The sequence below is a fragment of the Triticum dicoccoides genome, chromosome 5B (assembly GCF_002162155.2).
Source record: "Triticum dicoccoides isolate Atlit2015 ecotype Zavitan chromosome 5B, WEW_v2.0, whole genome shotgun sequence".
NCBI classification, from domain to species: domain Eukaryota; kingdom Viridiplantae; phylum Streptophyta; class Magnoliopsida; order Poales; family Poaceae; genus Triticum; species Triticum dicoccoides.
The window spans coordinates 725162756-725186280 of record NC_041389.1 but is presented as its reverse complement, the minus strand read 5'-3'; the positions used below and the strand labels follow the sequence as shown (position 1 = coordinate 725186280).

General features: G+C 47.7%; 1 protein-coding gene across 1 annotated transcript; it reads left to right on the top strand.

Annotated features, from left to right (window-relative positions):
- Positions 1-2842: 2842 nt before the first annotated feature.
- Positions 2843-4170, top strand: LOC119306888. The gene is made up of 2 exons (XM_037582991.1): positions 2843-3571; positions 3739-4170. The coding sequence occupies exons 1-2, from the start codon at positions 2909-2911 to the stop codon at positions 3976-3978; spliced, it is 903 nt and encodes a 300-aa protein (XP_037438888.1). The 5' UTR covers positions 2843-2908; the 3' UTR covers positions 3979-4170.
- The last annotated feature ends 19355 nt before the right edge of the window (positions 4171-23525 follow it).

Below are 23525 nucleotides of genomic sequence, written 5' to 3'. Positions count from 1 at the left end.
CCTCCGAATCAGCGGCCATGCGCGCCACGATGGCCCCACACCGCCAGCCGTTGTCCACGCGTCGGCCCGCCCGTTGCCCTGCACCGGCCGTCGCCGCCCTGCTCCGACCGAGACCTCTAAATCGCCACCCGCCTCCGCCGCGTCTGTATGGCCATCGAGCCGTCTGCCTCGCCGACCCCGTCGGTCCGGCTGTGTCGGGCCAGCTGCTTTGGGCTCGCAGGCTGCCTCGAGCTATGGCGCCACTTCTGCATTGGCAGTCGGGCGCCGGGTGCTAGCCGCTCGTTCCCATGCTGTTACCCACCGTCATCGCCGGCTTCATCTCAGACTCCGCCGCGACCCCACCTCCACCAAGCAGCATCCCAGACCTCGCGCGTGGTTGGATTGATCACCCGCCCATTCGCGATCCATCTCCTCTACGTCATGCGGTATATATGACCTGTCGGTTGCGCACGCCTCCGCAGGTCCCCTGAAGATTGTCCTGAATACATCGCCACCCCTCTGCTGATCGAGCAATGGGTTGCTGCTGTGTCGCCCCGTCGAGCTGTAGCGCCGCCGCCGGGTGGTTCTCTCCAAGGCTACCCAGACCCGTGAGCAGTCGTTGCATCGCCCCTTCGGGTCGTAGTGCCACAGCATGCGGTCCCCGTGGTTGCACTGACTCATGCGCCACTGCTGTGCCACCCCTTCGGGCCACAACGTCGTAGCATGCGGTCCATTCCGCCGCCCCGAGGTGTTCCCGCCGTGGCTCCAACCCGCCTACTCTCCCTGCGTTGCCCCTTCGGGCCGTAGCGCCGGGGCCCGCGTCCACCTCGCCGTCCCCGCTCATCGACTTCCCATGGTATGAGTCGTGTCACCTCCCTTGGCGCGAGAACAGCACCGTTTGCGCCGGTCTTGTCACACTGTCGGGTTCCACGCCTACTTCGAGTACTGCTGCCACACCCCTAACCTAGTCGTCGCCGTCGCCGTCAGGCCACCGCGGTCGCTCTTTTTGGCCGCTGCTACCCCCATAGCCACCGCCGCCCGTCCACCTCTTAGACCCTAAACCCTAAACCCTTATACTCCAAGTGGATTATGTACTCCTATATATATACCTACGAGACTCAAGCAATAAATCAACGATTCCACCAATCTCTCTATCCCTTCTTCAGGTGGGAGCAGGCTGACGACAGATGCAACGGGAGTAGGTTGTCATGCAGCAGCACGCCGGCGCCATTGACAAGCTCGAGGTTGGTGTCTTTGGCGGCCATGTGCAGCGCTGTTTGCTCCTTATCAACCTGGAGCATGATGTCACCATGTTCATAGACGACGGAGCACGAGAGCAAGAGCTCAGACCCCTTGCTTGTCTCATGTGCTGCTGCACAACAACCTGCCCCGTTGCATCCGGCATGCCGCATGTACCCTGCTCCCACCAATAGCCATCTGAGTGTACCAAATCTCCAGAACCACCTGGCACAGCACAAGCCGGCCAGGCTAAGCACAGAGTACCTCCATGAGGTTCCTAGCCACTTGACCATGCCAGTCTGTACAACACCATGTGAACCACGACATCAATCCTCATACTCAAGAATTTTTTTGTAAAACAAAATATTTGTGTCATATTTAAGATACTACCTACGTTCCTAGATATAAGTCTTTGTAGAGATTTTAATACGAACTACATACGGGTGCATGTCGACATAGTTTAGAGTGTACAAAGATTTACATTTAGGAACAGAGGGAGTACATTCTTTCTCCATATTTGATTATGATTAATTATTTAGAACTTACATGTGCTCTAACTGGAGCCATGAATAAAAAATAACAATTAGAGGAAAGTTATTCTAAAGTTCATTAAACATGCAAAACTGATCACATTGAAGTGTTCGCATTGTTTATTTAGAGAATCATCCATAGTAAAATGATTATGTTGTTCTTATGTTCCTTTTAGATATTTATTTATCAATAACTATTAACATATGATCGTTAAAGATTAAGAAACTATTAGTCACAATGACAATAACACGTTTATAACAGTTCTCACATAGAAATAAATTGATATAGCATCTTCTTATAGTTTAATAGATATTTATAAATGTTTTTTTACATATCTTATAACATTATCAATATTAATAAACCATTATTTACACAATATTTTTCTGTATAATATAGATATTAATAAATCATTTCCATATATTTCTTATAAGAAGACATTATTGAATGATTTTCAATATACTTCTTGTGTTCAGCAAATCACACAATTAGTAAAATACATTTTTAATAAGATAGATTTTGATAAATTATTTATATATATATTTCTTATAAGAAGACATTAATGACTGATTTTCAATATATTTCTCGTATTCCAGCAAAGCACACAATTAATACAAGATATTCCAACATGAGTATACATTGATAAATTATTTCTATATATTTCGTATAATAGGAAGACATTAATGAACAATTTCAATATATTGCTCGTTTTCAACAAAGCATAGGACTAATACAAATTTTCTATATACTATAAGATGAATGCCAATTAATGTAGACATTAATGAGTGATTTCGGTGTATATCTCATATCACAGCAAAGCACACATTAAAAGCTGTTTTTGCATACATTACCAGTACTACACTGAACGTATTTTGTCTCTGTGTACAACCGACAGTAGATGCAGCCAACACCAACCGACGGTAGAGCACCGCGCCCCGCTCCACGGGCGAAAGAGCTCGCGTCACTGCATCACTCACTGACAGCCCATCTCCACCTAAGCATCCCTGGCCTCTCGTCCACGTGTTCCTTCGCCCCATCTATATCTTCTCCTTTGCTTCTCCCCGGAGAAATCCCTCCCCTTATCGCAGCCCCGCTTTGCTCATGAGCTTCCGGTTTACCTTTCTTGATCTCTAACCTCCTCCTCCCTCCCTCCCCCATCGCTATGCCCATAATTGCACCCGTCGCAAATAATGGTGGCTCTCGTCGCTCTCTAAGCTGGTTCGTCGGTGGAGGTGCCCCCATCAGCGCAGCACCCTGGAGTAGTGGGGTGGGGGAAGAACCCACGCCCGTCGTGCGGCCTCGCCGTGCTGTCACGGGCCACCATTATTTGCGACGCCTGCGAACGTGGGTTCCCCGAATCCTGCATCCACATCTTTGGTCCGCTTATGCGCCAGCCTCCACCACCACCGCTGCCCAGCCGCCCTGGTGTGCGGGTGCGGCGGCCTACGGTAGCGGTGACCCAGGACTGGATGGGCAAGAGGGGTCAAATTCTGGTCAAAATTGTGATGCAGGTAGTATGGGTGATGAAATTGTGTCAAAATCAAAGGAGCCAGCCCCTGATACTGATACTACTTCCTGTGAGGAAGCATCATCTTCAACAGCAGTCAAACCAACAAGATTGCTGGCTGTTAACGGTGGCTTGGTTCTGGAGTCATCACTGAGGCCGGTTACAGGAAGAAACTCTCATATCCTGAAGCAACAAAAGATAAATTTGCTTAATATAGAAGCAGCGTTGCCTGAGGAAGCTTTCAGAGCCTCAAAGTCTCAACAAATGAGAAGGCGTTCATGGCGTTCTTTTGTGAAGCGTGCAGAATCAATCTCCGAGGTGACTTCATCATCTATTTATTCACCTTAATTTGTGCCACACAAAATATAGACTAGTGTTTATTATTTTTGTGCCTGTCCATTATATTAAAAGCTCTCTAACATCATCTTCTCCATACAAAATAAATGCTTGAGAGGGTCTGTACTGATTAATCGTATCTATTCCAGATGGTACTGGCGACCAGCATGTTGGAGAGAGCGATAAAATCCGAATTCTTGAAGAATGATTGTATGTACTGGTCCTCCTTCACAGTAGCTATCAAGACCTCAACTCTATCCTCGCTCGCTCTCAGGATATACACTCTCCGCGACTGTATCATGTACACCAAGGAGCCTAACATCGTGCTGGCGACAAAGGTTGTAAACATGGGGAGGACAAGGAAAGAACCAGAACCATCGGTGTCATAATCTGCGCCGCTTGATCTATTGTATACCCCAAACTTAAGATGTTCTGCAGAGCAGTGCAAAACAATTTGATGGTGATAGATAGAGATGCTATAGACAGTCTTCCGTTATGTGGTCCCTTGAGACTTTAGGGCTAGCTTTTATTCTGGTGTTCCTGCAAGGGTGCAACCTTGACCGTTCATATTAATAAGTCATATTTACCAGACTATAGTTGTGCGCCTTACTTATGTTAGGGCCAACGAAGAAGGAAAACTTGTTGTTTCTGTTAGCGGCAGGCATGTGCAGTGCGCGTCGCAGCGCGTCGGGTCCTGGTTCATGGCCATGTCGAGTCCGTGGTGCGTGCGTGTGTGTGCGCGCGTGGTGCGGGGTGTGCGGGTGTGAGGGCACTAATCGCGTGTAAGTATGCCTAGGTAATTAACGGATCATGGGGGTAATCGTGCAGATCGCTGCAGGCTCGCCACGACCCGTGCGCGTACGTGCGTGTGGTTGGCTCGAGCAGAGCGGGCCGATCAGGTGCTCAGCTGGGTAGGAGGCGTGGGGATCATGCCCCAGCGCGGGCGCGGCCCACTGGGCGAAGCCTTTGCCGAGTATTGTTCTCGGCCAAGGGTACTCAGCCCGAATCCTACCGGCAAAGTTGAGTTTGCCCAGAACCAGAACACGGGGACTCGGCCAAGTCTTTGCCTAGAGCTAAAACGGGGATTCGGCACACAAAAAAAAGGACTTCACGGCCGGACGGAGACGGTGGCTGCCACGTGGCCGAAACTTTGCTGAGTACGTGTCGTAGGCATTTGGCAAAGATGAAAGCGCATGAGTGAGACACGTCAGCACAATTATTTAGTTTCCAGAAATAAATCTCGGCAAACGATGTAATTGCCAAGTTTGTGTTTCCCGAGTGGCCCACTAGGCAATACGGAGCCCAGGCAAACCCCAGATTCCGCTGTTTGCCGAGATCCTTGACTTTACACTCGTAAAAGAAATGAACCATGCTTTCAGAGAAGGACAAGTGGCTTTTTCGCTGAGTTGTGTTCTCGGCAATCCTCCTTTACCAAGTGGCAAACTTGGCAAAGATTTGTCATATTTTCTGTTTTATTTGTTTCTGCATCTGCCCTGGAACAAAAGACATATACACAGCAAAAATTTGTCCCCAGACAGTACCACATCATGGGTAATGCACAAGCATCATAAAAAGTTCAATATTCTTCATCAAATTAACTAAAGCATCATACCAAGTCTAAAGTTATTCATCAAACTAACTAAAGCATCATTACAAGTCTCAAATAGTCGCTAAAACCTCAATGTGACCCATTTGTCTTACATGGACCACACAAGCCTCAAACAGATGAAGATCAAAAGTGGGACAGAGAGATATTCATCCACTTCCACCAGGTCTGATTTCTCCCTACTTGGAGCAAATACATGAAGTAAGCATGCTCTGCCTCCTCTCTAGTATCATACCCTTTGTAGCAATTGTCTATGTAATGATTGACTTGTTCATGGCATTCTTCCCATGGATCATAGACTTCTGGATGTCTACCTGAGTACACCACATACCACCTCATATTTATGGAAGACAGAATAACAAAATTTCAACACATAACAAAGTGTTAGAAAAACACATGCATGAAGCAATATAAGGCTTCATGATTCATATACCAAAAGCATCAGAAGTTGTCATCTGAGTGCACATCATCATCTACATAAGTACACCATCCCTACATCATCGTCAAGCTATCAAACACACTACTAAGAGAATGGAGCTCTACTCTGAGGCATAGTCAGTGAAGCCAGTGATCGTGGAGTCAGAGGAGGTGGGTATATCCCCCACATAGAAGAAGCTAGCATCATCTGGAATGATGCTAAGTGGCGGGCAAACACTCTCCTTATGTCGTGGGTGAACGCTCTCCTTACGTGACGGGCCCTTTCTCTCCTTATGTGGTGGGTCCTCGCTCTCCTTAGTAGGTGGATTCTTCTTGGACAAATGGTGAAAAAGCTTTAGTAGGATGAGCTCGGGGAGTGCCTTGAGGAGCTCATCCAAAGAGTCCTCACTCGCGTGCTCCTCCTTGACCACGAAGCCGACCCTACCAAAAGTTGAGTCATCGTAGGAAGCCATAACCACGAGAATGATCGGTGCTATCACCTTTTCAAGACATGATGAAAAAATAATTAAATAATCAAACATCAAAGAGTAGTTCTATTCTATTCATCATGCATTACCAAGTTATCATCGGATGAGCTCACCCAGATCGACCGTCAATGTTAAAAGTTGATCACAACTCCCGTATCTTACGGGTTTCTATATATAGTGCACACTCTCGCTGATATTCAACTTTTGTTGATGGTCAAGCTGGTCGAGCTCATCATGTGTTACCAAGGTATCATAGGACGACCTCGTCCAGATTGACCGTCAACATCAAAAGTCGATTTTTTCCTTGGGGAACATCTCTTGCAACTCTCACTGTTATTTCAACTTCCGGTGATGGTCGAGCTGGGTGAGCTCATCGTGCGTTATGAATGTATCATGAAAGAAGAGTCATGAAGTTATGAATTGTTATCTTCTTCCATCCCTGACATGCAAATATTTGTAGTTCCAATTCTTGTTCTTCCACAATAGCTTGATTGTGATACTTCTATCTTCACATGGAAAATGATTAAGAGCACAATCCTTGCACATTTCTGATAGCTGAAGGATTATCCTCTCCAACACGTCCCATGTGAAAATAAGACTCAAGCTGCATGGGAAGAACAAGAACTGGAAGTGCAAACTGCATATCAGGCCATCCTTGAAGTCAAACATTCTGCATATCTTCCACAATGGGGGTTGCTCAGATTAAAGAAGAGAGCCATGCATAACTTGATGTCTTTTGATTTGTTTAGTAAAGGACCCGAAAGCTGACAAGTTATGAATTTTTATCTTCTACCAACCTGGACATGTGAATATTTGCACTTGCAATTCTTGTTCTTCCGAGATAACTTGAGTGTAATACTTCCATCTTCACATTCAATATTTGCACTCCTTACTGCTTGTGCTATCATATATAACTATCTTAAGAGTGTCACCATCACATTGTCTACTTTTCCAACTAGGGAATACCCAAGGATTATGCTCTCAAACACCTCCCATGTGAAGATAGAAGTATCACACTCATGTTGCCTATCAAGAACAATAATGGAAATGCAAATTGCATATCAGGCCATCCTTGAAGTCAAACATTCTGCATTCCTGTCACATGGCGGTTTTCCCAAGATGGAAGAAAAGACAGTCATTACGAACATAATGACTTTTGAATTCATTAACTCAAAAGCCATTATGTTGTGAATGATACTCTTCTTCCATCGTAGCGAAACTGCTGTGTGTTAGGAATAAAGCATGGTTGACTTTGACATTAAGCTCACAACCATCATACATTAATGCCAGTCATTCCAAACATAATATTAATTAGGTTCACAACCATCATACAAGTACCAAAATATTCAATGCATGGACACGTTGGCTCTCCTTCGACTCCGTCAAGGGGTTGTCGCGGTTCTGACCACGACAACAGTGGCCATCAAGGCATCTATGGATGCACGAGCCCTCTCAGCTGATGCAGCCGCCCTTTCAGCCACTGCACAAGCACCCTCCTCGCATGCAGCCTCCCTCTCTACCACTACCTCTGCTCTCTCGACCGTTGCATGAGCAATCTTCTCGCAGTTGGGTCCCCTGACGGCTGCTGCTTCCGCTCTCTCGGCAAGTGCATGAGCCACCTCATAGGAGGCCGACACCCTCCGTGTCGCTACAGCCGCACTATCAATGGCCTCGGTGTCCCTAGTAACGCGTCTCCAAGTCCCCATAATTTTGGTCCACTACTAAACAGGATGACCTAACATAACATGAAGAAAAAACATATTAAATTTGGAATCACAAAGGAGGAGAACAAGAAAGACTGGCCACCTATAACAATAGACCTAACCTAACATAAGATCAAATTAGTCCTAAAAATAGTTTATTTGGCATGTGGGTTGACTTTCAATCTTTCAAGGCTCCCTCCGACAACTTTCATCTCTTAAATGGTTGTATATATCATGGAGACACTCTCTCTATCTGGTATTTTGATTATCGGTGATGAGTGTCCTTGACGCAGTCAAGTCTGTTTTTCGTGATGATGACCTTGATGGATACAATGGGAATGGGCTTCGGTTTCTTGTCCACCTACACTTCTTCATCTCCCTCCTTGAAAGGTGGCTCCTCCAGGTCTTCCTCTGAGGAGGAAAAATCACGAAAATGACAAATCCTCTCCCTCTTGCTTGCCAGAGAGTGATAGGCCTCTTTGTCCAGATCAACCTCCTCCAGAGAGGAGGTTTGCCTCTCATACACGAACGAGATATTGCTTCCTGCACTTCAAAAGTCAAAGAGACTTGGGCTAGATTGATGTTTTAGCTTTGATAAAGGAGGCAAGGGTTTTGTATATAACATGTTAGAGGTGTGGGTTTCAACGAGATACGGAAGTTGAAGAGAATCGGCAACAAACCAGACAAAATCAGGCAAAATTCTGTTATGGGACCGAAATAAATCATGATTGAAAATCTTTCATATGACCGTGTCTGATTGTACGAGCAGTTGCATGAATCCTTCGGTCGAGTTATTCCTTCACAGAGCGTTTGACAGTGTTCCGGAAGACCGTGCCCGCTCGTGTCAATGCTCGTTCATCTTCCTTCATCCTGCTAGGTTGTTTTTTTCAAATGGTATACTCACATCTCTACAAAACTTTATCAGATAGTAAAGAGAATCATCAAAATATGTCTTATAGATAGAAAAATCGTCCATCAAAAATTTCATGATTTCTTCAATGAAACTAGCAAAGGTAGCCTTCATACATCTTTGAAAAGTAGCTGGTGCATGGTACGTCCATTTTGCACCATGTTTTCTTACTGTTATTTATTATATTTTGGAGTGTTATTTCACTTTATGATGCAATTATTATGCCTTTTCTCACTTATTTTGCAAGTTTCACATGAAAGGGGAGATTCCAAGCGGCTGGTATTTTGGACCAGAAAGGGCTACATCATTGATAGATATTCTGCACAATGCTAAACGACCTAAAATTTTATGAAGATCTATTTTGGAATATATAAAAAATATTGGTGGAAGAAATACCATAGGGGGACCGACTAGGAAGCGACAAGCCTGAGCGTCCCCCTCCCCCAGCTTGTGGGCCCCTGGCAGGCCTCTGGTGCCCATCTTTTACTATATGAGGGGTTTTGACCTATAAAAGTAAGAAGAGACCTTTCAGGATGAAGCATTGCCGTCTCCAGGCGGAACATGGGCAGGAGCACTTTTGCTCTCTGGCGGAGAGATACCGCATGGGATACTTCCCTTCGGGAGGGGGAAATCGAAGCCATTGACATCACCAACAATCCTCTCATCATGGTAGGACCAATCTTCATCAACATCTTTACCAGCACCATCTCATCTCAAACCATAGTTCAACTCTTGTATTCGATCTTTGTCTCAAAACCTCAGATTGGTACCTGTGGGCCGGACTACTAGAAGTGTTGATTCAATCTCGTAGTTGATGCTAGTTGGTTTATTTGTTGGAAAATTATATGTTAAGATCCTTAATGATATTCAAAAACCCTGCGATCTTTAACATGAATATGATTTGGTATTCATGTGACATTGGTATTCGTTCGATATTTTGATGATCTTTATTTTTTTGCTTCCTTTAGTGGTGTCATGTGTGAAGGAAATATGCCCTAGAGGCAATAATAAAGTTGTTATTTTATATTTCCTTATTTCATGATAAATGTTTATTATTCATGCTAGAATTGTATTAACTGGAAACTTGATACATGTGTGGATACATAGACAAAACACCGTGTCCCTAGTAAGCCTCTACTAGACTAGCTCGTTAATCAAAGATGGTTAAGTTTCCTAACCATGGACATGTGTTGTCATTTGATGAACGGGATCACATCATTAGGAGAATGATGTGATGGACAAGACCCATCCGTTAGCTTAGCATAATGATCGTTCAGTTTTATTGCTATTGCTTTCTTCATGTAAAATACATATTCCTTCGACTATGAGATTATGCAACTGTCGGATACTGGAGGAATGCCTTATGTGCTATCAAACTTTACAACGTAACTGGATGATTATAAAGATGCTCTACAGGTATCTCCGAAGGTGTTTGTTGGGTTGGCATAGATCGAAATTAGGATTTGTCACTCTAAGTATCGGAGAGGTATCTCTGGGCCCTCTCGGTAATACACATCATCAACTTGCAAGCAAATGACTAAGGAGTTAGTCACGAGGTGATGTATTAAGGAAAGAGTAAAGAGACTTTCTGATAACGAGATTGAACTAGGTATGAAGATACCGACGATCGAATCTCGGGCAAGTAACATACCGATGGACATAGTGAATAATGTATGTTGTCATAACGATTCGACCGATAAAGATCTTCATAGAATATGTGGGAGCCAATATGAGCAACCAATTTCCTCTATTGATTATTGACTGGAGAGGTGTCTCGGTCATGTCTACATAGTTCTTGAACCCGTAGTGTCCGCACGCTTAACTTTCGATGACGATATAGTATTATATGAGTTATGTGATTTGGTGACCAAATGTTGTTCAGAGTCTCGGATGAGATCAGGACATGACGAGGAGTCCCGAAATGGTTGAGCGGTAAAGATTGATATATAGGAAGTGTTCCGGAGGGTACCGGGTACATATCGGATCACCGGAAGGGGTTCCGGGCACCGTTGCAAAATATATGGGCCTTATGGGCCAAGAGGGGAAACATACCGGCCACAAGGGGCTGGTGCGCCCCCCATATGGGCCGGCCAAAGATGAGAAGGATAGAGGGTAAGGAAAAAAAAGGAAAAGTAGGAAGTACTACTTCCTTCTTCCCCCTTTCCTCCCCCCTCCGGCAATTTATGGAAGAGGGAGCGCCATTTGGGAAAACCCCAAGTAGGATACAGATCCTACTTGGGGGGCCCCATGGCTGCCTCCCCTCTCCCTGCAACCTATATATATATGTGAAGGGGGCGCCCTAGCACAACACTACATCAGTCGTTATCCGTGTGCGGCGCCCCTCCATAGTTTACAACACCGGTCATATTCTCGCGGTGCTTAGGTGAAGCCCTGCACGGATCACTTCACCATCACCGTCACCACACCGTCGTGCTGACGGAACTCATCTACTACCTCGACACCTTGCTGGATCAAGAAGGCGAGGGATGTCTTCGAGCTGAACGTGTGCAGAACTGGGAGGTGTCGTGCGTTTGGTACTTGATCGGTCAGAGATAGAAGAAGTTTGACTACATCAACCGCGTTGTCAAACGCTTCCGCTTACGGTCTACAAGGGTACGTAGACACACTCTCTCCCCCTCGTTGCTATGCATCTCCTAGATACATCTTGTGTGATCGTAGGATTTTTTTGAAATTGCATGCTACGTTTCCCAATAGTGGCATTCGAGCCAGGTCTATGCGTAGATGATATGCACGAGTAGAACACAAAGAGTTCTGGGCGGTGATCGTCATACTGCTTACCACCAATGTATTATTTTGATTTGGAGGTATTGTTGGATGAAGCGGCCCAGACCAACCTTACATGAACACATTCATGAGACCGTTTCCACCGATGAACATGCAATTAGTTTTGCATAAAGGTGGCTGGCGGGTGTCTGTTTCTCCTACTTTAGTTGAATCGAATTTGACTGCGGCCGGTCCTTGTTGAAGGTTAAAACAGCAAACTTGATAAATCACCGTTGTGGGTTTTGTGCCATTGGTAAGAATGGTTCTTGCTAGCATCCCATAGCAGCTACGTAAAACTTGCAACAACAAAGCAGAGGACGTCTAACTTGTTTTTGAAGGGCATGTTGTGATGTGATATGGTCAAGACATGATTTAATATACGTTATTGTATGAGATGATCATGTTTTGTAGAAGTTATCGGCAACCGGCAGGAGCCTTATGATTGTCTCTTTGTTGTATGAAATGCAAATGCCATGTAATTTCTTTACTTTATCACTATGCGTTAGCAATAGTTGTAGAAGCAATAGTTGGCGAGATGACCACGACGCAACGATGGAGATCAAGGTGTCGAGTCGGTGACAATGGAGATCATGACGATGCTTTGGAGATGGAGATCAAAAGCAAAAGATGATGATGGCTGAGGGAGTTCCGGACTAGGGGGTGTCCGAATAGCCGAACTATCATCATCGGCCGGACTCCCAGACTATGAAGATACAAGATTGAAGAGTTCGTCCCATGTCCGGATGGGACTTTCCTTGGCGTGGAAGGAAAGCTTGGCAATACGGATATGTAGATTTCCTACCATTGTAACCGACTCTGTGTAACCCTAGCCCTCTCCGGTGTCTATATAAACCGGATGGCTTTAGTCCATAGGACGAACAACAATCATACCATAGGCTAGCTTCTAGGGTTTAGCCTCCTTGATCTCGTTGTAGATCCACTCTTGTAACACACATCATCAATATTAATCAAGCAGGACGTAGGATTTTACCTCCATCAAGAGGGCCCGAATCTGGGTAAAACATCGTGTCCCTTGTCTCCTGTTACCATCCGCCTAGACGCACAGATCGGGACCCCCTACCCGAGATCCGCCGGTTTTGAAGCCGACATTGGTGCTTTCATTGAGACTTCCTCTGTGTCGTCACCGATAGGCTCGATGGCTACTTCGACCATCATCAACGATGCGGTCCAGGGTGAGACCTTTCTCCCCGGACAGATCTTCGTATTCGGCGGCTTTGCACTGCGGGCCATCTGGAGCAGATCGAAAGCTACGCCCCTGGCCGTCAGGTCAGATTTGGAAGTTTAAACTTCACGGCGGACATCCGTGGGGACTTGATCCTCGACGGATTCGAGCCACAGCCGAGCGTGCCGCACTATCACGGCGAGCATGATTTAGCTCTGCAGCCGGACAGTACCCTGGAGGCCGCACTCGAACCCGCTGCGATCTTCAAATCGGAGCCGACTGCGCAGATCGAGGACGGATGGCTAGACACCGCCTCGGGGGCTGCAACCTCTACGGCGATAGAGCCGAACACTGACCTCATCCCTCATGAAGCTCGTGACTCCGAGGTGCCGGACTCCTCGCCGGACTCCGAACCCCCCGCGCCCCCTCCGATCGAATCCGATTGGGCGCCGATCATGGAGTTCACCGCAGCGGACAGCTTTCAACACTCACCTTTCGGCGACATCTTGAGTTCGCTAAAGTATCTCTCGTTATCAGGAGAGCCCTGGCCGGACTGCGGTCAGGACGGTTGGGATGCGGACAACGAAGAAATTCAAAGCCCACCCACCACCCACTTGGTAGCCGCTGTCGACGATCTAACCGACATGCTAGACTACGACTCCGAAGACATTGACGGTATGGACGACGACGCCGGAGACGACCAAGAACCAGCGCCGACCGGGCACTGGAAAGCCACCTCATCATATGGCATATACATGGTGGATATCCCAAAGGATGGGAATGGCGAAGGAACAGAGGAGGATGACCCCTCCAAGAAACAGCCCAAGCGCCGGCGTCAGCGGCGCCGCTCTAAATCCCGCCACTGCAAGAATGAAGATTCCAGCACCGGAGATAATAATACACCGGACAGTGCCGAAGACAACCCACTCCAGCAAGATCCAGCGTAGGAGGACGGAGACGCCAGCCCTCATGAGAGAGCGGCAGAAGAAGAGGTAGAGGATTATATGCCTCCCTCCGGAGACGAGGAAAGCCTCGACGACGATGAATTTGTCGTGCCTGAGGATCCCGTCGAACAAGAGCGTTTTAAACGCAGGCTTATGGCCATGGCGAACAGCCTCAAGAAAAAACAGCAACAGCTTAGAGCTGATCAAGATCTGCTAGCCGACAGATGGACTGAAATCCTCGCGGCCGAAGAGCATGAGCTCGAACGCCCCTCCGAAAGCTACCCAAAACGCAAGCTACTCCCCCAATTAGAGGAGGAGGCGTATGAACCCGCATCACCAGGAGACAATGTGGCTGACCGACCACCCCGTGGTCGCGACAGAGAGGCCTCTAGGCCCTTCACTAGACCCGTACCCCGGCATCGCTCGAAAAGCACAAGGCCATAGGGGAACGCTCCGGACTTGCGAGATATATTGGATGGTAAGGCAAGACAATCAAGATCGATCTACGGATCGCATGGGCGCCCCACGGTACGTGACAACAACCGTCGCGCCGGACACAGTAAGTCCGGCCGGGCCGAACAAAACGGACAAAGGTCTTTTGAGCTCCATCGTGACATCGCCCAGTACAGAGGCGCCGCACACCCACTATGCTTCACAGATGAAGTAATGGATCATCAAATCCCCAAAGGGTTTAAACCCGTGAATATCGAATCTTACGATGGCACAACAGACCCTGCGGTTTGGATCGAAGACTATCTTCTTCACATCCACATGGCCCGCGGTGACGATCTTCACGCCATCAAATATCTCCCCCTCAAGCTTAAAGGACCAGCCCGGCATTGGCTTAACAGCTTGCCAGCAGAGTCAATTGGGAGTTGGGAAGACCTGGAAGCCGCATTCCTCGATAACTTCCAAGGCACGTATGTGCGACCACCAGACGCTGATGACTTAAGCCACATAATTCAGAAGCCAGTCGAGTCGGCCAGACAATTCTGGACACGGTTCTTAACCAAGAAAAACCAAATCGTCGACTGTCCGGATGCGGAGGCCCTCGCGGCCTTCAAGCACAACATCCGCGACGAGTGGCTTGCCCGGCACCTGGGATAGGACAAGCCGAAATCCATGGTAGCCCTCACATCACTCATGACCCGCTTCTGCGCGGGTGAGGATAGCTGGCTAGCACGCATCAACAACCTCAGCAAAAATTCTGGCAGTCCGGATTTCAAGGACCGAAATGGCAGGTCACGTCGTAACAAAAACAAGCGCCGCATCAACGGCGACAATAGTGAGGATACGGCAGTCAATGCCGGATTCAGAGGCTCTAAACCCGGTCAGTGAAAAAAGCCATTCAAAAGAACTACTCCGGGTCCGTCCAATTTGGACCGAATACTCGACCGCTCGTGCCAGATACACGGCACCCCCGAAAAACCAGCCAACCACACCAACAGGGACTGTTGGGTATTCAAGCAGGCAGGCAAGTTAATTGCCAAAAACAATGACAAGGGGCTGCATAGCGATGACGAGGAAGAGACCCGACCGCCGAACAATAGAGGACAGAAGGGTTTCCCCCCACAGGTGCGGACGGTGAACATGATATACACAGCGCACATACCCAAAAGGGAGCGGAAGTGTGCACTCACGATGGAGCCAGTCGCCCCGAAGTTCAATCCATGGTCGTCCTGCCCGATCACTTTTGACCGAAGGGACCACCCCACCAGCATCCGCCACGGCGGATTCGCCACATTGGTCTTATACCCAATCGTCGACGGATTTCACCTCACCAGAGTCCTGATGGACGGCGGCAGCAGCCTGAACCTGCTCTATCAGGATACATTGCGCAAAATGGGCATAGACCCCTCAAGGATTAAACCTACCAAGACGACCTTTAAAGGCGTCATACCAGGTGTAGAAGCCAATTGTACAGGCTCAGTTACACTGGAAGTGGTCTTCGGATCCCCGGATAACTTCCGAAGCGAGGATTTAATCTTCGACATAGTCCCGTTCCGCAGCGGCTATCATGCCTTGCTCGGACGTACCGCGTTTGCAAAGTTAAACGCGGTGCCGCACTACGCATACCTCAAGCTCAAGATGCCAGGCCCTCGAGGAGTCATCACGGTCAACGGAAACACTGAACGTTCTCTCCGAACGGAGGAACATACAGCGGCTCTCGCGGTAGAAGTACAAAGCAGCCTCTTAAGGCAATTCTCGAGTCCGGCCGTTAAACGGACGGACACAGCTAAGCGCGCCCGGAGTAATCTACAACAAGACCACCTGACACGTTCCGAGCACGCGTAGCAGTGCGGCCCCAACCCCAACCCCTGCAAAACGTCAAAACAGGTCCTTCGCATACACCATTACGCTCTGAAGATACCATGGGCATGGGGAGAGGGGCACGACCACGATAAGCCCAGACTGCGGCTCAACCACACAAGGGGCCCTCAAGTGTGTCGTTCTTCTTTTTATTTTTACCTTTTATTTTTCTACCCACAAGACTCCGTTCGTCAGAGGCCCTGTCCGGCAGCAGACCTGCCAAACTCACGATGCAACAGTCTGAGAAGGATAAAGGCTACAACGAATATCCAGGTGGTCTCTAGTACGAGCATTAAATCTGTTTTACGCACCATTCGGCAGCCTACCCCTGGAGGGGGACATGTTTAACAGTCCCATCCCTTCCTTATCGTACCATTTGTATCGTTCTGCACTTACAGCAGTCTTTCTTAAATAAACAATGCAGCACCTTTTTGCTTATAATTGCATTTTCTTTTTTATGCATATGTTCATTTACGGCATGTCGCATCCGTACACTTTGGTACAGCTAAAATACACCAGGGGCTTATGTTTCCCGCATAATGGTGTGATAAGTCGAAACACTTTCACAAGTGCGGCACCCCGAACTTATAGCACTATATGCATCGGCTCCGAATCATGTCTTGGGTCAATAGTTCGGTTTGCCCGGCTCCAATGTTTTGGTACCTTATGTTCCATTGTATCGGCTAAGGTAGCACTGGGAAAACCACTGCGATTGGGCCCCAGTTGAGCTGGGTTAACGCCTCAGTGGAGAAAAGCTAAAACTGACCGTCGCTGTTCGAAGAGGTTTTTTACGAGTCCTTAAAGACTTATGCCGCTTAGAGCAAGGAGCCGGATCTTGTCCGGCCCAGGCATGGATAGCGCCCCAAATTCGGCCTTCAGAAGACTAGGGGCTTCGCCGAAATTTAAAATTATAGAATTCTCTGGCTAAGTGAGAGTGTTCAAGCATTATAAGTCCGGTTGCCTTGTTCGCTGTGTTGAGCGCCTCCCTAGATGGACCCAAAAATGGGAACAAGAGTGCTCAAGTTTATCCCGAACACCCCAGCACTCGTGGCATGGGGGCTGAAGCCGACGACTTGCCATCTCTCAGATTTGATAAACAGCCGCATAGAAGGTAATATTTTAAATTAACAAGCGTTGCTTAGCGCATATGAACTAAGTTTTCAGCGCACAGGATAACAAAATGCGAGTCTACTAAAAAATTACATCTTTGGAGCACTCCCCCGCAATAGTGCGAGAGCCCTTCAGCACACTCTTATAATACATCTCGGGCGTGCGATGCTCCTAGCCCTCTGGTGGCGGGTCCGTCACAAGCTTCTGGGCATCCATCTTGCCCCAGTACACCTTTGCGCGGGCAAGGGCCCGACGGGCACCCTCAATACAGACGAAGTGCTTGATGACTTCAACCCACGGACACGCATCCACCAGCCGCCGCACCAGGCCGAAGTAGCTCCCAGGCATGGCCTCCTTAGGCCACAACCGAACTATGAGGCCCTTCATGGCCTGTTCGGCCGCCTTGTGGAGCTCGACCAGCTAATTCAGCTGGTCGCTAAGGGGCACCGGATGTTCGGCCTCAGCATACTGAGACTAGAAGACCTTCTCCATCGAGCTCCCCTCCTCAGCCCGGTAGAATGCGGCAGCATCGGACACGCTGCAAGGAAGATCTGCGAATGCTCCTGGAGAGCTCCGAATTTGGGTAAGCAACAGGTAGTTAACACTCACATGTTTACTTTGCATGAAAAATGCCTTACCCGCTGCTATTTTCTTCACTGCTTCAATCTCCTGGAGGGCCTTGTAGGCTTCGGCCTTAGCGGCTTTGGCACTCTCAAGAGCCGTTGCAAGCTCAGACTCCCGAGTCTTCGAGTCACGCTCCAGGCTCTCATGTATTTTCACGAGATCCTGGAGCTCTTGTTGTACCTCCGCCACCCGCGCCTCCTGCTTGTCTCGCTCGGTGCGCTCCGCGGCCGCATTGCGTTCGGCCGCGGCCACCACCTCTTTCAGGGTCGCCACCTCGTTAGTGGCCCCTGCAATACCCATGTTATCCTTGTCATTCTTTTGCAACAAAAATCCTTTTCTGTAAGGTACAAGTTTAATAAGGTATTACTCACCTTCCTTGACCTCGAGCTGCTTCTTGGCACGGCCGAGCTCGTTCTCGGACCGCTCGAGGTTCTCCTTCAAAGTATTGACCTCCACAGTCAGTGCGGCAGAGGTCAGCAATGCAGCCTGCAATCCCATATTGACATATTTATTATGACTCCTGCATATATCTTTTTAGATCCTCAATCCAGCTTTTCTTTCCGAACACCGAACCGAGCATCAGGGGCTACTGTCTATGCGGTACCATTTTATACATATTGAAATTCTTACCTCAAAGCCTGTTAGAAGGCTGCTGGAGGCTTCGGTCAGCCCGCTCTTGGCGAGCTGCACCTTCTGAATCACCACACTCATAACGGTGCAGTGTTCCTCTTTGATGGAGGCGCCATTGAGCGCCTCCAGCAAGCTATCCGGCGCCTCCGATTGGACGGAGGCTGCCGGCATCACGGTCTTGCCCTTCTTGCGAAGGGGTCGCCCGCCGGACTCCAGAGCCACTGTGGGTTCCGGGGCCGAATCCGGTGCAAAGTCCATGAGGTTGTCCTGCGACACCTCTGGGGCCCTCTCCTCCTGGTCGGTCCCTCCCTGGGATCCCACCTCGGCATCGTCCGCGTCACGGGGGGTGGAGGCAGTCGGAAGAGAATCCATATCCGACGCACCTAAGGACCTGCTCGATGAAGCGGGAAGATCATCCTTAGGCGGACTGCAGGGTTGTATGCGACATTAGAAAGACATTATGTGGCGAAAAATATAAACCTTGAAGTTATTCGGGAGTCCGGATACTTACGATCTCACCAGGGCTTGGCCCTTGGAGGCCAGTCCTCGTCGTCGTCACTGGCGTTGGCGGAGCAGTCCGAGGGAAGAGTTTTTCCCTTCTTGGACCCTTCGGCCTCCCTTGTTGGAGAGGCCTTCCTTTTCTTCCCTTCCCCCGCTGGGGGAGAGGCTTTGTTCTCCTCCTCGCCTTGGTGGGAGGAGTCGGCCTCGGATTCATCATCCAATAGGACCTGAAAATGGGAACTCTTCAGAGTCCCCGTGGCCTTCTTCTTGGCCTTCTTCTCCGGCACCACGTGGGGTGCCGGAGCTAGCAGCCCCGTTAGGCGGGCATCCGCTGGGTCCTCTGGCAATGGGGCCGGACAGATAGTCCGTTCGGCCTTCGCCAGCCAGTCCTGTCAAAGGTAAGGGGAGTTTAGATCCCGCATAGAGTCAAACTATGGAAAACAAGTGGCAAAATCACTTACCTCGTCAGCTGGACGCTGCGAGCCGAATCCGCGATCTTCGGTAGCGGATGCAGGAGCCTCGGCGCCCTTGAACAACACCTTCCAGACATCTTCATCCGTAGTGTCGAAGAGCCCGCTCAGAGTCTGGTGCTGCGCTGGATCGAACTCCCACCTGTTGAAGCCCCGTCGTTGGCACGGGAGAATCCGGCGGATGAGCATGACCTGGACTACGTTGACAAGCTTGAGCTTCTTGTCCACCAGCTTCTGGATATAGGCTTGGAGTCCGGTCAGCTCCTCCGAATCCCCCCAGATCCGGCCACTCTCTTTCCAGGAGGTGAGCCATGTAGGGATGCCGGATCTAAATTTGGGGGCCGCTGCCCAATCAGGGTCACGCGGCTCGGTGATGTAGAACCACCCCGATTGCCACCCCTTAATGGTTTCCATGAAAGTACCCTCCAGCCACGTAACGTGGGACATCCTGCCCACCATGGCGCCTGCGCACTCCGCTTGGCTGCCCTTCACAACATTCGGCTTGACACTAAAGGTCTTGAGCCACAAGCCGAAGTGGGGCTGGATGTAGAGGAAGGCCTCGCACACGACGATAAACGCCGAGATATTGAGGATAAAATTCGAGCCAGATCATGGAAATCTGGGCCGTAGTAGAACATGAGCCCCCGGACAAAGGGATGAAGTGGGAAGCCCAGTCCGCGGAGGAAATGGGGAAGGAATACTACCCTCTCATGGGGCCTGGGGGTGGGGATGAGCTGTCCCTCATCGGGGAGCCGGTGCGCGATGTCGCTGGACAAGTATCCGGCGCTGCGCAACTTCTGGATATGCCCCTCCGTGACGAAGGAGGCCATCCACTTGCCTCCTGCTCCGAACATATTTGGAGAAGGTTGAGGTGAGATGTGCGGACTTGGGCACTGGAGCTCGAGTTCGCGGAGATGGATAAGCCAAGGAGGAAGAAGGCGCAGGTAAAAGGGTTGGATCTTTATCCCCTTATATAGGCGGATGGAAACATGCGTCCCCATCGGCCTGATAAAACTCGCTTATCTCCCAAGCGCCGCAATCAATGGCGCGGTTGGGTTACCCACGTCTGTATTGATGGGAATCCCGGAATAAGGGGGACACGATCTCTGCTTCGACGGGACGTGCCAAGGAAACCGCTTCGCTAAACACGCTGAGGCGGTACAGTAAAAACAATTTGAGTAAAGGCTTGGTAGTGGTGTGATGTCACGCCACAAAATACGTCAGCAGATTGAACTTGTGTAATATTATTCTCTCTGCGGTGGTACGTGGAATTTATTTTTGCAGAGCTGGACACTATCCTGGTGTTCACAATCTTCTATAAATTATTCGGAGGAAAACCCCGCCTTGCAATGCCGAAGACAACATGCGCGCTGGACTCGTCGTCATTGAAGCCTGGTTCAGGGGCTACTGAGGGAGTTCCGGACTAGGGGGTGTCCGGATAGCCGAACTATCATCATTGGCCGAACTCCTAGACTATGAAGATACAAGATTGAAGACTTCGTCCCGTGTCCGGATGGGACTTTCCTAGGCGTGGAAGGCAATCTTGGCGATACGGATATGTAGATTTCCTACCATTGTAACCGACTCTTTTTAACCCTAGCCCTCTCCGGTGTCTATATAAACCGGATGGCTTTAGTCCATAGGACGAACAACAATCATACCATAGGCTAGCTTCTAGGGTTTAGCCTCCTTGATCTCGTGGTAGATCCACTCTTGTAACACACATCATCAATATTAATCAAGCAGGACGTAGGGTTTTACCTCCATCAAGAGGGCCCGAACCTGGGTAAAACATCGTGTCCCTTGTCTCCTGTTACCATCCGCCTAGACGCACAGTTTGGGACCCCCTACCCGAGATCTGCCGGTTTTGACAACGACAATGGCCATATGATGCCACATATTTTGATTGCATGTGATGTTTATCTTTTATGCATCATATTTTTCTTAGTATGAAGGTAGCATTACAAGATGATCCCTTAACTAAATTTCAAGGTATAAGTGTTCTGTCTGGGTATGCACCATTGCAACAGTTCATCGTGCTGAGACATCGCGTTATGATCATGTGTGATAGGCTCTATGTTCACATAAAACGGGTGCAAGACTGTTTTGCACATGCGGAATACTCGGGTTAAACTTGACGAGCCTAGCATGTAAAGACATGACCTCAGAACACTAGAGACCGAAAGGTCGAACATGAATCATATAGTAGATATGATCGACATAGAGATGTTCACCATTGATGACTACTCCATCTCACGTGATGATCGGACATGGTTTAGTTGATTTGGATCACATATCATTTAGATGACTTGAGAGATGTCTATCTAAGTGGGAGTTCACTAGTAATTTGATTAATTGAACTTTAATTTATCATGAACTTAGTCATGGTAATATTTGCAAATTATGTTGTAGATGAATAGATCGTGTTGTAGTTCCCCTATGTTTTTGATATGTTCCTAGAGAAAACTAAGTTCAAAGATGATAGTAGCAATGATGCGGAGTGGGTCTGTGATTTGAGGATTATCCTCATTGATGCATAGAAGAATTATGTCTTTAATGCACCGCTAGGTGACAGACCTATTGCAGGAGCAGATGCAGACGTTATGAACGTTTGGCAAGCTCGATATGATGACTACTTAAGTTTAGTGCACCATGTTTTAAGGCTTAGAACAGGGACTTCAAAAATGTTTTGAACGCCACGGAGGATATGAGATGTTCCAAGAGCTGAAATTTGACTCATGCCCATGTTGAGAGGCATGAGACCTCTGACAAGTACTTTGCCTACAAGATGGAAGAGAATAGCTCAGCTAGTGAGCATGTGCTCAGAATGTCTGGGCTCTATAGTCGCTTGAATCAAGTGGGAGTTAATCTTCCAAAGAAGATAATGATTGGCAGAGTTATCTAATCACTATCACCAAGCTACTAGAACTTCGTGATGAACTATAATGTGCAAGGGATAATGAAAAAGATTCCCGATCTCTTCGCGATGCTGAAATCGTCGAAGGTAGTAATCAAGAAAGAGCATCAAGTGTTGATGGTTAACAAGACTACTAGTTTGAAGAAAAAGGGCAAATGAAAAGAAAGGGAACTTCAAGAAGAATGAAAAGCAAGTTGCCACTCCCATGAAGAAGCCCAAAGCTAGTCCTAAGCCTGAAACTAAGTGCTTCTACTACAAAGGAAATGGTCACTGGAATTGGAACTGCCCCAAATACTTGGCGGATAAGAAGGATGGCAAAGTGAACAAAGGTATATTTGATATACATGTTATTGATGCGTATTTTACTAGTGTTCGTAGTAACCCCTAGTTATTCAATACCGATTCACTTCCTAAGATTAGTAACTCTAAACAGGATTTGCACAGACTAGTTAAAAGCAAGGTGACGATGTGTGTTGAAATGATTCCAAGGTTGATATGATCACCATCGCACACTCCCTCTACCTTCGGGATTAGTGTTGAACCTAGATAAATGTTATTTGGTGTTTGCGTTGAGCATGAATATAATTAGATCATGTTTATTGCAATAAGGTTATTCATTTAAGTTAGAGAATAATTGTTATTCTATTTACATGAATAAAATCTTCTATGGTCATACACCAAATATGAATGGTTTATTGAATCTCGATCGCAGTGATACACATATTCATAATATTGATACCAAAAGATGCAAAGTTAATAATGATAGTACATCATACTTGTGGCACTACAGTTTAGGTCATATTAGTGTAAAGCGCATGAAGAAACTCCATGCATATGGACTTTTGGAATCACTTGATTATGAATCAGTTGATACTTGCAAACCATGCCTCATGGGAAAGATGACTAAAACTCCGTTATCCGGAACAATGGAGCGATCTAATAACTTATTGGAAATAATACATACTGATGTCTGCAGTCTGATGAGTGTTGACGCACGCGACAGGTATCATTATTTCTTGAGCTTCACACATGATTTGAGCAGATATGTGTATATCTACTTAATGAAACACAAGTCTGAAACATTTGAAAAGTTCAAAGAGTTTTCGAGTGAAGTAGAGAATCATCATAACAATAAAATAAAGTTTCTACCATCTGATCATGGAGGCGAATATTTGAGTTACGAGTTTGGCCTTCATTTGAAATAATGTGGAATAGTTTCACAACTCACGCCACCTGGAACACCATAGCATAATGGTGTGTCCGAACGTTGTAACCTTACTTTATTAGATATGGTGCGATCTATGATGTCTCTTACCAATTTACCACTATCGTTTTGGGG

What these genes read in the sequence shown, in the direction of transcription:
- LOC119306888 (XM_037582991.1), top strand. Translation starts at nt 2,909, where the DNA reads ATGCCCATAATTGCACCCGTCGCAAATAATGGTGGCTCTCGTCGCTCT. An exon ending in GTGCAGAATCAATCTCCGAG is followed by an intron (nt 3,572 to 3,738) that starts GTGACTTCATCA and finishes TATCTATTCCAG; the next exon opens with ATGGTACTGGCGACCAGCAT.